This window comes from Balaenoptera acutorostrata, chromosome 9, assembly GCF_949987535.1.
Source record: "Balaenoptera acutorostrata chromosome 9, mBalAcu1.1, whole genome shotgun sequence".
In the NCBI taxonomy this organism is placed as follows: Eukaryota; Metazoa; Chordata; class Mammalia; order Artiodactyla; family Balaenopteridae; genus Balaenoptera; species Balaenoptera acutorostrata.
Window position 1 is genome coordinate 56,117,695 of NC_080072.1, and position 13,351 is coordinate 56,131,045.

Below are 13,351 nucleotides of genomic sequence, written 5' to 3' on the forward strand. Positions count from 1 at the left end.
CTTTAGCTCTGCTAGGCTGAGGCGAGGCCTTGCTAGTCTTCCCTGGAGCTTCACAACCTCTGGGTCAGTCTTCTCAATGGCGGGTCAAGTCTCTTCCTTGCTCCTGCCCCTGCTCCTCACGTGACTGTCCACATGGAGAGCCTTAATGAATGAATGATGGATGGATGGACAGATAGACAGATGGATGGATGGGTGGATGGATGGATGGATAGATGAATTACCTCTCATGCAGAGAGTATTAAGGTCAAACCAGCAGCTGGAGTCACGTACCGGAGGGGTTCCTCCTGGAAAGTGTATGGCCCTGCCCAGGGGCTGCACTTGCCATGGGCCTGTGTCCAGGATGTGAGTGGGAACCAGCTGGCTTCCCCGACCATCTGTGTCCAAAATGACATACTGAGCCAGCCTCCTGCCCTTCTTATCTGTCCGGATCCTCTGGCTAAAGCCAGCCACATCCAGAGACCCTGTGTGGTCCCCTAAGTGGGTCCCTGAGAGTCCCGCCCCGTGGCTCTCAGAGCTGTTCAGGGCATGGGCCAGCAGGAAAACAGCATCATAGGTGGTTCCAAAGGGTGGGGACACCTGTGGAAGAGAAGGTCCCTCAACCCCATAACCCCATGGCATAGACTCCCAGACATTTCTGGGTCCTGGCCCTCCTGCCAGCAGCAATTGATTGAATTATTATCCCCTTTCCCCATTCCCCAATGCAGTGCTTTCTTTAGTCCCACCATTACTTCAGTCCCCACTCAGAAGCCTCACCATCTCCACCATCATGGCGGCCACCACCACTCACAGACGTCTCAGACTTACCTAATATGCCCAAAACTGAACTCCTGATTCTACCGCACCAAACTCCACTCCTCCCAGATTTTAAGAAATGGAACTACCACCTGCCCAGTTTCTCAAGCTTAGGCTTGATTCCCAACTTCTCTATTTCTCTCTTCCAGTTCATCATCAAATCTTTTTGGTTTTATGCCAGAATTTGTTCCCAATCTAACTGACCTTTCGCCACATCTACTACTGTCACTTGGGTCCCAGCCCCCGTCACTGCTCACCTGAACCACACAGGAACCTCCTAAGGGCCTTATTGCTTCATCTGGTCCTCTTCAGACCATTCCCCAAAAAGCAACCAAACCATGTTTTTACAAAACATAAATCTTTTCTTACTTAAACCTCGCTGATGGTTTTCCATTTCATCTGTAAGATCAGACTCCTTACCTGGCTGACAAAGCCTCACGTGATCAGGCCCCAAGCTCATCTCAGATCCCTTTCCCCATCACTCATGATGGTCCTGCCATTCCACACTCCCTTTCCTCCTGTTCCTCTGGCCATTGATGCTCACTCTGCCTCTGGGCCTTTGCACTTGCTCTTTCCCCTGCTTGGTGGCTCTTCATCCAGATCTTCGCCTGGCCGCCTCCTTATCCTTCAGAGCTTAGTTCAAGTGCCACCTCCTCCATTCTCTGCTTATCCTGTCTCTTGTTGCCCACTACTCCATCCCAGCCACTCTCTGTCACTTTATCCTGTTTTATTTTCTTGGCGACACAATCACTATTTAAATTTGGTTATTGGGTTGCTTGGTTATTGTCTGTCTTGCCCTAACAGAATGGAAGCTTCTTGAAGGCCAAGTCTGTCTCACCCATCACCACGTCCCTGATGCCTCGAACAGTGCCACATGAGAGGGACTCAACCCACATTTGTCAGATGAGTGACTGATTGAATGACCCTCCATCGTCATCCACATCCCTGTCACCACCTCCAGACACTATGGTCTTCTTATCACCAAGAAGCAGACATCCCAGGAGAGACTCAGGCAGCTGAGTCCTGTAAGCCAAAACTGAGCCGGCAGCCGCATCCCGGCCACCCACACTCTTCAGATCCACAGCAGTGACTTCAGAAAACCTTCCTGCTCTCCCACACTTCCATTGCTCTCTCTTTCTCATCTTCACAATGTGCTAGAGAGATGTGGAGAAAGGAGAGGAAGAAGGTGTGCAAGAGGAAGAGCAGCTGCGCCGGAGATGAGAATTAGAGGAACTGAGTCAGAGATAGAGAAATGGAGGCAGGAGAGACACAAGAGAAGAATTGACAAAGTGGCCAAGACAGTGAGAGACATGAGAAAGAAGTGAGATGGACAGACAGACAGATAGACACACACACACACCTATAAGAGATAGAAAGAGACAGACAGACAGTACACCCAGGGACTGGGCAGAGAGACACTTTGTCCAATTAGGGACAGGTCATGTACCCACAGCAGAGGCAGGACGGCTGTCCAGGGGGTGACTGGCCGAGGCCAGGAAGGCCCAGAGTGGGCGAGGGGCGTGCACACCTGTCCGTGGCCCCGCGCCCCGGGCCCCGCGAAGGTCTGCACCGACCTCCCTGCTCCGGCTCCAGGTGGGCAGCCGCCTCTCTGCGGCCCCGGCAGCTTCAAAGTCCTTGTGTCTGAGGCCGGACTCCAGGCTGACAGCACGGCACCGCAGGCCTCCTGCAGGTGCCTGCGGTCGCCTGGGGCCGGGTAGGAGCGGTTGCAGTAGGGCAAGGTGAAGAGCAGCGTGTCGTAGGGCAGGAAGGCCAGCCTCCCGTCTGCCAGGCCCTGGGCCCCTGCCCGGCTCAGCAGGGCGGGCTGCTCAGAGCCGCCCAGGAGCGCCAAGCGCACGCACAGCACCACGACTCGGGGAGAGGCTGCAGCTCACCTTCCACGCCTTCCCCGAAGCCCAGAACTTTGTGGCCCTGGAGAGCAGCTCAGGTCCCCTCCTCCCCCTCCGCTGCCCCTCCCCAGGCCCCTCCCCTCCCCCTCAGTCTGGAGAAAGGTGGAATTTCCCCTTTATCTGCTCCCCCTGACAAATCTGGGTTTGACCTGGTGAAAAAAGAATCCCCTCAGCTGAGGATACATTTGTATTAATATGTCCCTTCCAACCTTCCCTCCGAATAATTCTGACCAATTTCCACCCTCCCTCTGCCCCACTGGCTCAGACAATTGCTAATATTTATTGACAGCTTGCTGTGTGTTGTCCTAAAGTATTTTAACAAACATTTAGTCATTCAGTTAACAGCAGTACGAAAAAGTATGCTCACCATTAGCTCTACTTTCAGATGAGGAAACCAAGGCAGAGAGCGGTTAAGGAGTTGCCCCAGGATACATAGCCGTCGGGGACGTAGAGCCAGCATTGGAACCCGGGCAGGCTGGCTCCCAGCTTGTAATCTTTTTATTGTTTAACATTTTAAAAAAATTTTAGACAATTCATATATCATAAAATTCACCATTTAAAAAGTGTATAACTCAGTAGTTTTATATACAAGGTTATGAAACCACCATCACTATTTAATTCTAGAACATTTCCATCACCCCCAAAAGAAATCCTGTACCCAATACGTGTCACACCCTATTTCTCTCTCCTCCTAACCCCAGTCAACCACTAATCTACTTTCTGTCTCTATGGATACGCCTCTTCTGGACATTTCATATAAATGGATTGTACAATATGCAGCCTTTTATGTCCGGCTACTTTCACTTGCCATGTTTTCCAGGCTCATCCATATATAGTAGCCTGTATCAGTACTCCATTCATTTTTATGGTTGCACAATATTCCACTGTACAAACATTTTGTTTATCCATTTATCATTGGCTTGTAATCTCATCTGTGGCTCTGGGTGGCATACTCCAGGTCTAAGCAGACATGAATGCATTCCCCTTTGCCTTCGTAAAAGAAACCAGCCCATGATAATAAGGCAGCTGATTTCATCCCCAGGCACCCAGGACAGAAGAGAATCCTGCCCAAGGTAAGGGTCCCACGCATCTGCCCAAGGTAAAAGTCCTCTGCATCTTGAGTCCCTGACCAGGGCTGCAACCCCAGTCAAAAAAGGGTCACCACTTGTTTTGGCTGGGGCCCAGGTTCCTACTGCAATCCCTTTCTCCAGAAAATCCAGGAATATGGAGCCATCAAGGAAGGCCAAGGGTTTCCTTGCTGAGGAGGAAGTCCTACCCAGGAATAGGGGGCCTGAGGACTCCTGGTCATGTAGAAGCCAGAACCAGGAGCCCCAGACTCTGCTGACCCCTGGTGGGGCCAAGCTATATGGGCCATGGGTGGGAGCCACCCCTCCCTACCCCCAAAATAGTGGGGAGGGCCCTCAGAGAAAGACCCACCAGGACTGAGTGGACACAGAGCCAGGGCTATCTTGGTCCCATCTCCTCTGCCTGGCTTCTGTTGCAGCTTCTGCCAAAATGCTCCTTTCTCTTTCAAGGACTCAGAGGCGCTGTTCTCCATTTGGCCACAAGGGGGAGCTAACCCCACACAACGGGAGCGGTTAAAAGATAAAAGCCCACATTGATTAAAAGCAGTGCTCACTGTGTGCAGGGCACTGTTCCAAGCCCTTTACCTGCAATACAGTAAGTCCCCTACATACCAACCTTCAAGTTGCGAACTTTCAAAGATGCGAACATGCGTTCCATCTACCTTAGGCGTGAGTGAAATTGCAGCTTGCCCTCCATCTCCTATTGCCGATGATCCCTCAGCTCTACCATCTCCCACCTCCTCTCGCTCCTCCAGTCAGTAACTCTTCTTGCTTGTTCACTCGATGCCAGCCCCTGTGTGCCAGCTGTTATAGTGTAAACTGTACTTTTCAAGGCACTGTACTGTAAGATTAAAAATATTTTCTTTATTTTTTGTGTTTGTTTTTTATGTATTATTTGTGTGAAAAGTATTATAAACCTATTATAGTGCAGTACTACATGGCCGATTGTGTTAGTTGGGTATCTAGGCTAACTTCATTGGACTTACAAACAAATTGGACTTATGAACGCGGTCTCAGAACAGAACTCATTCATATGTAGGGGACTTACTGTAGTCCATCTCATCTTCACAACCCCATGAAGTTGGGGCTTTCATTAACCTCATGTCATTGATGAAGAAACTATAGCACAGAGAGGTTAAGTGACTCGCCTGAGGTCACACAACTGGTAGGAAATGGGGCCAGGAGTGGGATCTTGGTGATCTGATCCCAGAGAATGTGCCCCTAACCACTCTGCCTTCTGGCTTCTGAAAGCCAGCATCATGGCCAGAACTCAACCCCCTGCAAGAGGGGTGGAGCAGGCGTCTGGTGAGGTTTCCCTCCCACTGCCACACAGAAGTGAAGTGTTCATTCTCCTAGCCCCGCTAACATGCTACCTCCATTCCTTTGCTCTAGCTGACCCCTGTGCCTGCAATGCCTTCCCCTCATTTCCATCTGCCATCACTTCTCATTTTCAGACTCTGCCCTGATGTCGCCTCCTCGGCAAAGCCCTGCCCACACCCACACCCATGCAGATCAGCTCCCCCAGCCTCTGGGCTCCTAGGTTCCCCGTATCCACATCTGTCTCCCGCCAGCCTCAAGCTCCTCCCTGCTGGAGCCCGGCCGGTTCCTCTCTGTGTCCCCAGAGCTCAGCCAGCGTCAGGCACAGAGCAGAGCTCAGTGCCCGTGGTTGAATGAAGCGTGTACAAAACACTCGACCCTGTGAAGTGGGTCTCATTATCCCCATTTCCCCTGCTGGCAAACTGGACTCAGAGAAGTGAGGCGCCTGTCCTGAGGGGCGGCAGGCACACCTGGGCCAGGCCTCACCCTCCGCTCGGCTCTAACTCACTACAGGCCACATGAGCTCAGAGGCTGCCCGCCCCAGCGCTCCTCACTGGTACCAGCCTCAATTCCCTCAAAGATAGAGCACAGCGGTTGGTCTCAGTGGTTCTCAAACTGTTGCCAGTGCCGCAGTAAGAAACACATTTTACCTTGGTGGGCTAGCAAAGCTGAGTACATAAAAGGAGTACACACGCAAAACTGGAAGTTTCACAGAATGATACCTTCCTAGCTGCCTGCCCTCCACGCTCACATTCACCATTTTTATTCTATCCTACTCAGTTCCATTCTTCTCTCTCTCTTTCTAGTCCAGCCTCTTCCTTTCTTTTTTTTCTTTTTTTTTTTTTTTTGGCAATGCTAGTCTTGATTCACTAAATTGGTTTCTTGACCTAAAAGGGCCATGACCCACAGTTTGAAAAAGCTTCAGTCCAGATGAACGCTAAGGTCCCTTCTGTCTTCCAGGTGCTACCTCTTTTCTACACCCCAACCCACCATGACTCTCCCTGCCTAACTAATTCCTTAAAGACAGGCCAAGTGCCACCTCCTCCAAGAAGCCCCCTCAGATCCCCCAAGGCCTGGACCGATGCCTGCTCTTGTTCTCCTGGCCTCCACTCCCTGGGGTGACCTTGACCTCTCTGTCATAACCTGCTTATACACTTGTCTGTCCATCACTTGGTCGTCCACTAGAGACCAACCACTCTGTCTGTCCTGTTCACCAGACAACCCAGCATCCAGCACAGCAGGGGCTTAATAAATGCAGGAAGCATTCCATCGATCAACAAATCCATGAAGGATCTGACTCTAACTTCAAGAAACTAAGAATGGCTCTAACAGCTTTCCTGGGACTCAGGTCCTACTACACTCTCCTTTTCTTCACTCTACCAGGCAAGAACCAAGAAAGCCCTTGGCTCCCACTTCACAATTAACACATGCATCAGAGCTCAAAGTCCAGCTGTATTGCTTGCCAGTTGTGTGACTTGGGCATGTTACTTACCTTCTCTGAGCTGCAAAATGCAGACCTCAGCAGAACTAGCTCACAGGGCTGCTGTGGGGTTAAATGTGGGCCTGTTGTCAAGTGCTCAGCCCAGTGTCTGATATAAGAAAACTCCCCATCAGCAGCCATATGAAGTCCCGGCTGCCCAAAGGAGGAAAACACCCACATACACTTACTCTTCAGACCATCCACGCTGCAGAGCTGCTTCAGGACCTCTGTGGCCCCCTGCTCCCCGGGTCCCAGAGAGGTCACCAGCCCCACAGGCAGCCCATATGCCCTGAGAGTCATGGCCACCTGCCGGGCAGTAGCCAACCAGATGTCCTGGTGGGAGGACACAATGGCCACGTGAGCCCAGCCAAAATGTCTCATGACGGACAGCAGCACGTGGGCAGCCGAAGGCAAGGCGGGCACCAGCACACCTCCTCCCTCTGGAACCCCACACACCCAGGGGAAGAGGGTCTTTCCCCAGCCTTGGGCCAGCAGGGCTGCTGCTGGGCAGGAACCAGGATTGACAGGGCCCACAAAAACAGCTACGGTGTTCTTGTGGGCCAGGAATGTGGCCAGGGCGCTAGAGGTGTCACAGCCCGTGGGAAGAACCACGGAAGTCAGCTGTGAGCCCAGCGCCAGTGAGGAATCCTGGTGGGCTTGGTGCACAGCCAGCTGGGCAGCCACACTGGGGAAGGCCTGAGCAAAGATGGGGTCACAGTCCCAGGGACCCAGCACCCCCAGGGTGAAGGTCCAGCCAGCCCACAGGAGAGCGCCCCAAAGCAGCACCGAGAGAAGTGGCAGGAAAGGGGCTATCCTTGGATGGCTGAGAGTAGACCCTCACGGGCCCTGGCAGGGTTGGCAGGCCTTCCTATGCAGCAGCTTCCAGGACCACCCTTCAGGATACAAGCCCTCCTGCAGTCCTTGGAAAGAGGGATAAAGACAAGGTTTGCTTTCTAGCATTTTCTGCCTGTGCTTCCTGCATGATTTTGAGGCAGACACCCCTCCTGCCCCCAGAACCTCAGTCTCCTCATTGGTAAAATGAGGGATTTGGACCCATGATATCGGAAGACCCCCAGCTCTAGGGCCTAACCTCCTCCACAGGACTGGCTCACAGCCCCGTGATACCCACACACGGTCCTGGGCTGGAGCTCAGTGGCTCAGCGTGGGCTCCAGAGTGAGAGCTGGCCAGACCCGGCTCACTGCTTCCCATCCTTGTGGCTCTAGACCAATCTCTGAAGTTTCTGAGCTTCATTTTTCTCTTCTGTAAAATGTGGATAATGAAACCTACTTTATGGAGTTATCATGATGATTAAATGACATGATGTGAAGCACTTAGCAGTCCCTGGTGCACATATGTTCAACCAATCTTACCTCTTTCAACCTACTATTATTATTTCTTCCTTCACTCATCTTCCAGAGTGGGCCAAGTTCTCCCTCTGAGCCTCCTCTGCTTCTGACCCTCAAGTCCAGCACCATTCACAGCATTTAAATCTGCCAGACTCTGCGGGCCCCAAAGCACAAGCAGCGCCTGGGTAGGGGTAGCTCCCCTGTTCTGTGCTTGCAGCTCAAGGGTTTACAGTGTTTGTGCACAGCCCCATCTCCGATCCCCCTCACAGCCCTGTTCAAACAAAGGTCCTTCTATCTCCACTGTACAGATGAGGAAACTACAGGAAACTGAATGGAGCTGGCAGAGACAGGATTTGGACAAATCTGTTCAGCTCATGTCCCACCCCACACGGGGCCTCCTTGACATTTGGACTGGGGCATCCCCACTCCATCTTACAGTTCCAAGACCCTCATGCCCATCCTGCAACTCCTGCCTGGGCTCTGCCTGCACCCTGCGTTTGCTCATGCCTCACCCACAGGACTCATCCATCTTCCAACCACACTATTTATGCAGCCAACAGCCTTCCACTGGGGGCACCCCAGGAAGGCAGAAGATCCAATCTCACCCTTAAGAAACTGCCAAGCTGGTAGAGAGGCAAGTCCCAGCCAAGAGAAGAGCGGATCCCAAGAGCGGGCAGTAGCAGGACCAGTGGTGAGGCTCTGAGGGCCCCGGGAGGAGGGCTCACGGACGGTTTCCCAGAGTCTGAACCACCTACACTTGGAGTGTAGATCAGGAGAGTAAGAGGATGCCCTCCCAATGCCAACTGCAATGGTCTGTGCAGAGTAGCTCCTAGAAATTATGTTCAGTGCAGAGGAATGAGAAGGGCCTTGGCATCACACAGAGGAATAAATCCTGATTTTATCACTTACTAGCCCCTGACCTTGGGCAAGACATTTAACTTCTCTGAACCTCAGTTTCCTCATCTGTAAAATGGAGATGACAATAGCTACCTGGCAGAGCTGTGGTGGAGACTAAAATGTGTAGCGTGTTTACAGCGGGGATAGTCATTGTGGTGAGTAGGGAATTAACTAGGCACTTATCAACATCACCATCACCATCATCACCATCTTTGCATCTTCGAGGAGAGGCAGGTGTACTGTGGTGTAAAGGAAGCTGGACAAGGAGGTGGAGGCCTGAGCTTCAGTCCCAGTCCTGCCCCTGCCCCATTCAAGGCCTCAGCCTCCCCATCTGTAGAAGAAGCCGGTTTGCAGGGCTGGCCAGACCTGAGCCCTTCCAGCCTGTGATGCTATGTTTCTCCCAGCTCAGAGGCCAGGGTCTTGGGGAGGGCTGCTCTTCTAGCAGTCTCTGAGGGACCCTCTGTACACTCCCTCCTCTTCTGCTGTGATACTCTAAGTGGTCTCCTAACATCCCACCCCAAGGGATGAACCCCTCAGAGCAGCTGGGTTTGTTCTGGGCTCACAAAGAGCTAATCATTTCTGGTTGGGAACATAGGCATATACGGCTGATATTAATGACAGACACCTCTCCCCTCAATCTGTACTTCCCAAAGCACCTGTGATCCACTCCTTTGCCTGGTGCTCCTAGAGACCCTGAGGAGAGACCTCTTATCCTCTTTTTCAGTGGAAGAAACTGACTCTGGGCAGGGCAGTGACTTGTCCAGGGTCTCACCAAAAGTTAGGGCTGAGTTGGTCCTGAGCCTGGCTTCCCACCTCCCAGCCAAAGACAAAAATCACCTCTTTTATTGAACACCTAGAACATCAGAGCTGAAGGATCCTGGAGATCTAAGCACCTGAGCCAACTCCTCTGTGTACAGATGGGGAAATGGGTACAGAAAGGGGTGCGGACTTCCCTCCATCCCACAAAGCAGCAGGAGGCTCCCCTGGTCCCTCAGTCCTGCTGGCCATGCTCAGTGTCCCAGGAATTCTGCGGCCGATGGCCTGCAAGGGGTCACAGAAGGCTCAGGCCCTTAGCGAGGGCAGCCTCTGGCCAGGGCAGGAGCCACCTTTAGCCCCGCCTCCACCTCTGACTTGTGAGACAGTGTTCACACCCTTTTCGGTGCCATCTGGACAGGGAGGGCTTAGTTTATATGTTTAGGGTCTCCAAAGATCCTTCATCTCCAATATTCTAGCTGTCAACAAAAATTAGGAAACAGGTGATCTTTGTCTCTGCAGCTGGCCACGTCCCCTCTCCTAACCCTTCCCCCAGGAGTGTGTGAGCTGCAAGTGCTCCCACCTCTGGCACAAGGGGTTCAGGTGCCACCCTCCTAGGGAGGGACCGTTTGTAGTTTTAGACTCAAGGGGATGGACACTGAGGACCAGCCACAGATAGCTTGGCTCATGGAGCCAAGTTCATGAAGCTAGTCAACTCCATACTACCATAACGCAAAAAGATGAAGATGCCTTTAGTTACATTAACAAACAAATGACCCAAATATTCCAGGGAAGGAGGATGGGGGATTCCTGTCAGAGCCAGGGCCCCTTCAAGCCCTGTATCCAAGGGTCACTCTCCTGCACCCCAACCTGGTCCTTCTTGCCTCCTTCAGGGCAAGCTCCCCAAAGATCCACCTGCCACGCTGTGCTGTTGGAGCTGATTGACCGCCTCTCGGCAGATCCTGAGGTTCCTGCATGAGCGTCCTCGGATGTCAGACTCTCCAAGCGGGCTCTGTCCTGGGGAGCCCCCGTTCCCACCACAGCCCGCACAGTCCCACAGTCACCACTCCGGCTGCCTGCCAGCTTCCCGAGACTGCTGCTGAGGGAGGGCCTCGTATATGGCTCCTTCCCTCCTGTCCTCCATAGGCGCCTGAAGAAACCGTTTGGACACTTCCATCTGTTCAGACCCTAGGGCTCTGGGGAGCCAAGCACAGACGAGAAGGAGGGAATGAAGGAGAGAGGAACTGAGGGAAGGAGGCAGGGAAGGAAGGAGGATGTCTTCAGCACTACGGACAGCTCCACACCTGGCTGGGACTCCCAGGAGGAAAAAAGAATGGGCGAGCACTGAAGAAACCAGCATTTCTGAGCATCCCTACGTGCCAAGCCCTGTGCTGGGCACTATTCATACAACCCACTGAGAAAGGTACTGTCATTATTATTCTCACTTTATATATGAGGAAAGTACAGCTCAAAGAGGTTAGGTAATTTGACAAAGGGCACAGAGCTAGTAAGTGGTGGGGCTTCTGCTCATCACACCACATTGATTCTTTGGGAATTATAACAGCGGTTTTTCTATCTTCTCTTTTGATGTGGACCCTTATGTGGAGATAGACGCCAGAATCCAATGGACTTTCAGCCCTTCCTCTGCCACCTGCTCTCTCCTACTAAGGTGAAATTAACCTTTACTAAATACAGGAAGTTTGTACTATGTGCTAGGGATTGTACATACCCTATACAACCTCTCTGGGCTGTACATAGTGAATGCTCAATAATGCTGGTTTCTTTAGTGCTCTCCCATTCTTTTTTCCTCCTGGAGTCCCAGAAACGATTGTTTCTGATGGTTAAGTGCTGCCATCTACCTGGCTTCCCATTATTCACACTGAGATCAAGGAGCTTCCATTACAACACACCCCATGGCCATCTCTGGCCTACAAAGGACAACTACCATAGAGTTCCTCAAGGATGGGGAGGTCTCCCACCCCCATGAATGCATTCCTTAATGCTTGGGTGAAGGCAGTGTCCTCCAGCTTCTCCTAGGGTTGCGAGCAGGTTGCATATAATAGATCCACTCCAACGTGCCCACTCTCCTGAGCCTTCAGACTTTCCTACACAGTGTTCCAAGGAAGTTCTGGAATTTCAACATTGTTCAGTAAGGCCATCACTGTGTCCAACCTTCAATTAATCAGATTATTATATCCAAGACATGTGAACAACCTAAATGTCCAATGACAGATGAATGGATAAAGAAGATGTGGTACCTATATACAATGGAATATTACTCAGCCATAAAAAGGAGTGAAATTGGGTCATTTGTAGAGATGTGGATGGACCTAGAGTCTGTCATACAGAGTGAAGTAAGCCAGAAAGAGAAAAACAAATATCGTATATTAACACATATATGTGGAATCTAGAAAAATGGTACAGATGAACCTATTTCCAGGGCAGGAATAGAGATGCAGACATAGAGAATGGACATGTGGACACAGAGGGGGAAGGGGAGGGTGGGACGATTTGGGAGATTAGGATTGACATATATACACTACCATGCGTAAAATAGCTAGCAGGAACATGCTATAAAGCACAGGAAGCTCAGCTCCGTGCTCTGTGACGACCTAGATGAGGGGATGGGGGGTGTGGGAGGGAGGTCCAAGAGGCAGTGGATATAGGTATACATATAGCTGATTCACTTCATTGTACAGCAGAAACTAACACAACATTGTAAAGCAATTATACTCCAGTAAAAAATAAATTTAAAAAAAGAAACCACTCCTGGGTGATCAAGTCAAAATATTAAATTCCACATCCTAGGCTAGGGCACCCATGTCAGTGAATTTGGCACAATCAATTCTTATAATTCTTCCCCTTGGTCTAACACCCTCGGAATCCACTCCCACAGGCTCCTGCTTATACAGATTGACAGAGTCTTATAAGTATTTCACTGTCTAGACTATCTTCTCACAGTGCAGGGTTTTTTTGGTTTTTGTTTTTGTCTTTGCTTTTGTTTTCATCAAATTTAAGATTTATTAGATGTAGCAAGACCACATGGGAGTAATAAACTTACTAACTGCCAAGTTTACCTTTTCGATTACATATCAGTTCCTTGGTCAACTTCTGAGTATCTGAGGTTACTAATTTGCACTTCTCCTCCAGGCTATGCTGGGGCTGAGTGCTGGTTATGGGCTTGGAGGCAATGAGGATGATGAGGGCGTTCTGAGGAGCACAGGTATCAGCTTATAGAATTACTGCTCCCCGGCGACCACTGAAAGGTTTTTATGCAGATAAGGAAGTGCACTTAGGTAGGGAGGGGCTGCTTCCGCTGGTGAAGGGGATTTAGGGGAATTTGCAGATCAGAATTCTCAGCCCCATCCATTTCTCCCCAGATGTCTCCACCCCAAGTCCTGGGGTCCCAGTCCTTTCCTATTAACACTCCTCCTTCAATATAAGAGACCTGGGGTGGAGGTGTTGCAACTCTGCAACCTTTACCGTCAGACCTTGGGTTTGGTCCTCGGTTATACCCTCCTTGCACCCACAGACATGAGGGACTCCTTCAAGCTCTCATGGAAACCTTCTGTTGTTCACACACTTTCTCAATTTTATGGTCATAATTTTCTATTTATTTTCTCTCTCTCTCTCTCTCTCTCTATATATATATATATGATCTCTTGGGCTGTAGGAAGAAGCCATGTTCCTCTACTGTCTGGTTTTTTTTTTAACTTCATAAATGCCCATGATCTTGGAAGATGGTTTTTTTTTTAATAAATTTATTTTTGGCT

General features: G+C 50.9%; 1 protein-coding gene across 1 annotated transcript in view; it reads right to left on the minus strand.

Annotated features, from left to right (window-relative positions):
• LOC103002685 (guanylate cyclase 2D-like) overlaps positions 1–13,114 on the minus strand; it is a 51,364-nt gene extending 38,250 nt beyond the window's left edge. Inside the window, 5 exon segments of the mRNA XM_057553267.1 lie at positions 271–576; positions 2,321–2,661; positions 6,770–7,390; positions 12,656–12,788; positions 13,109–13,114. Coding sequence (XP_057409250.1) covers positions 271–576; positions 2,321–2,661; positions 6,770–7,390; positions 12,656–12,788; positions 13,109–13,114 — 1,407 coding nt within the window.
• Positions 13,115–13,351: the final 237 nt, after the last annotated feature.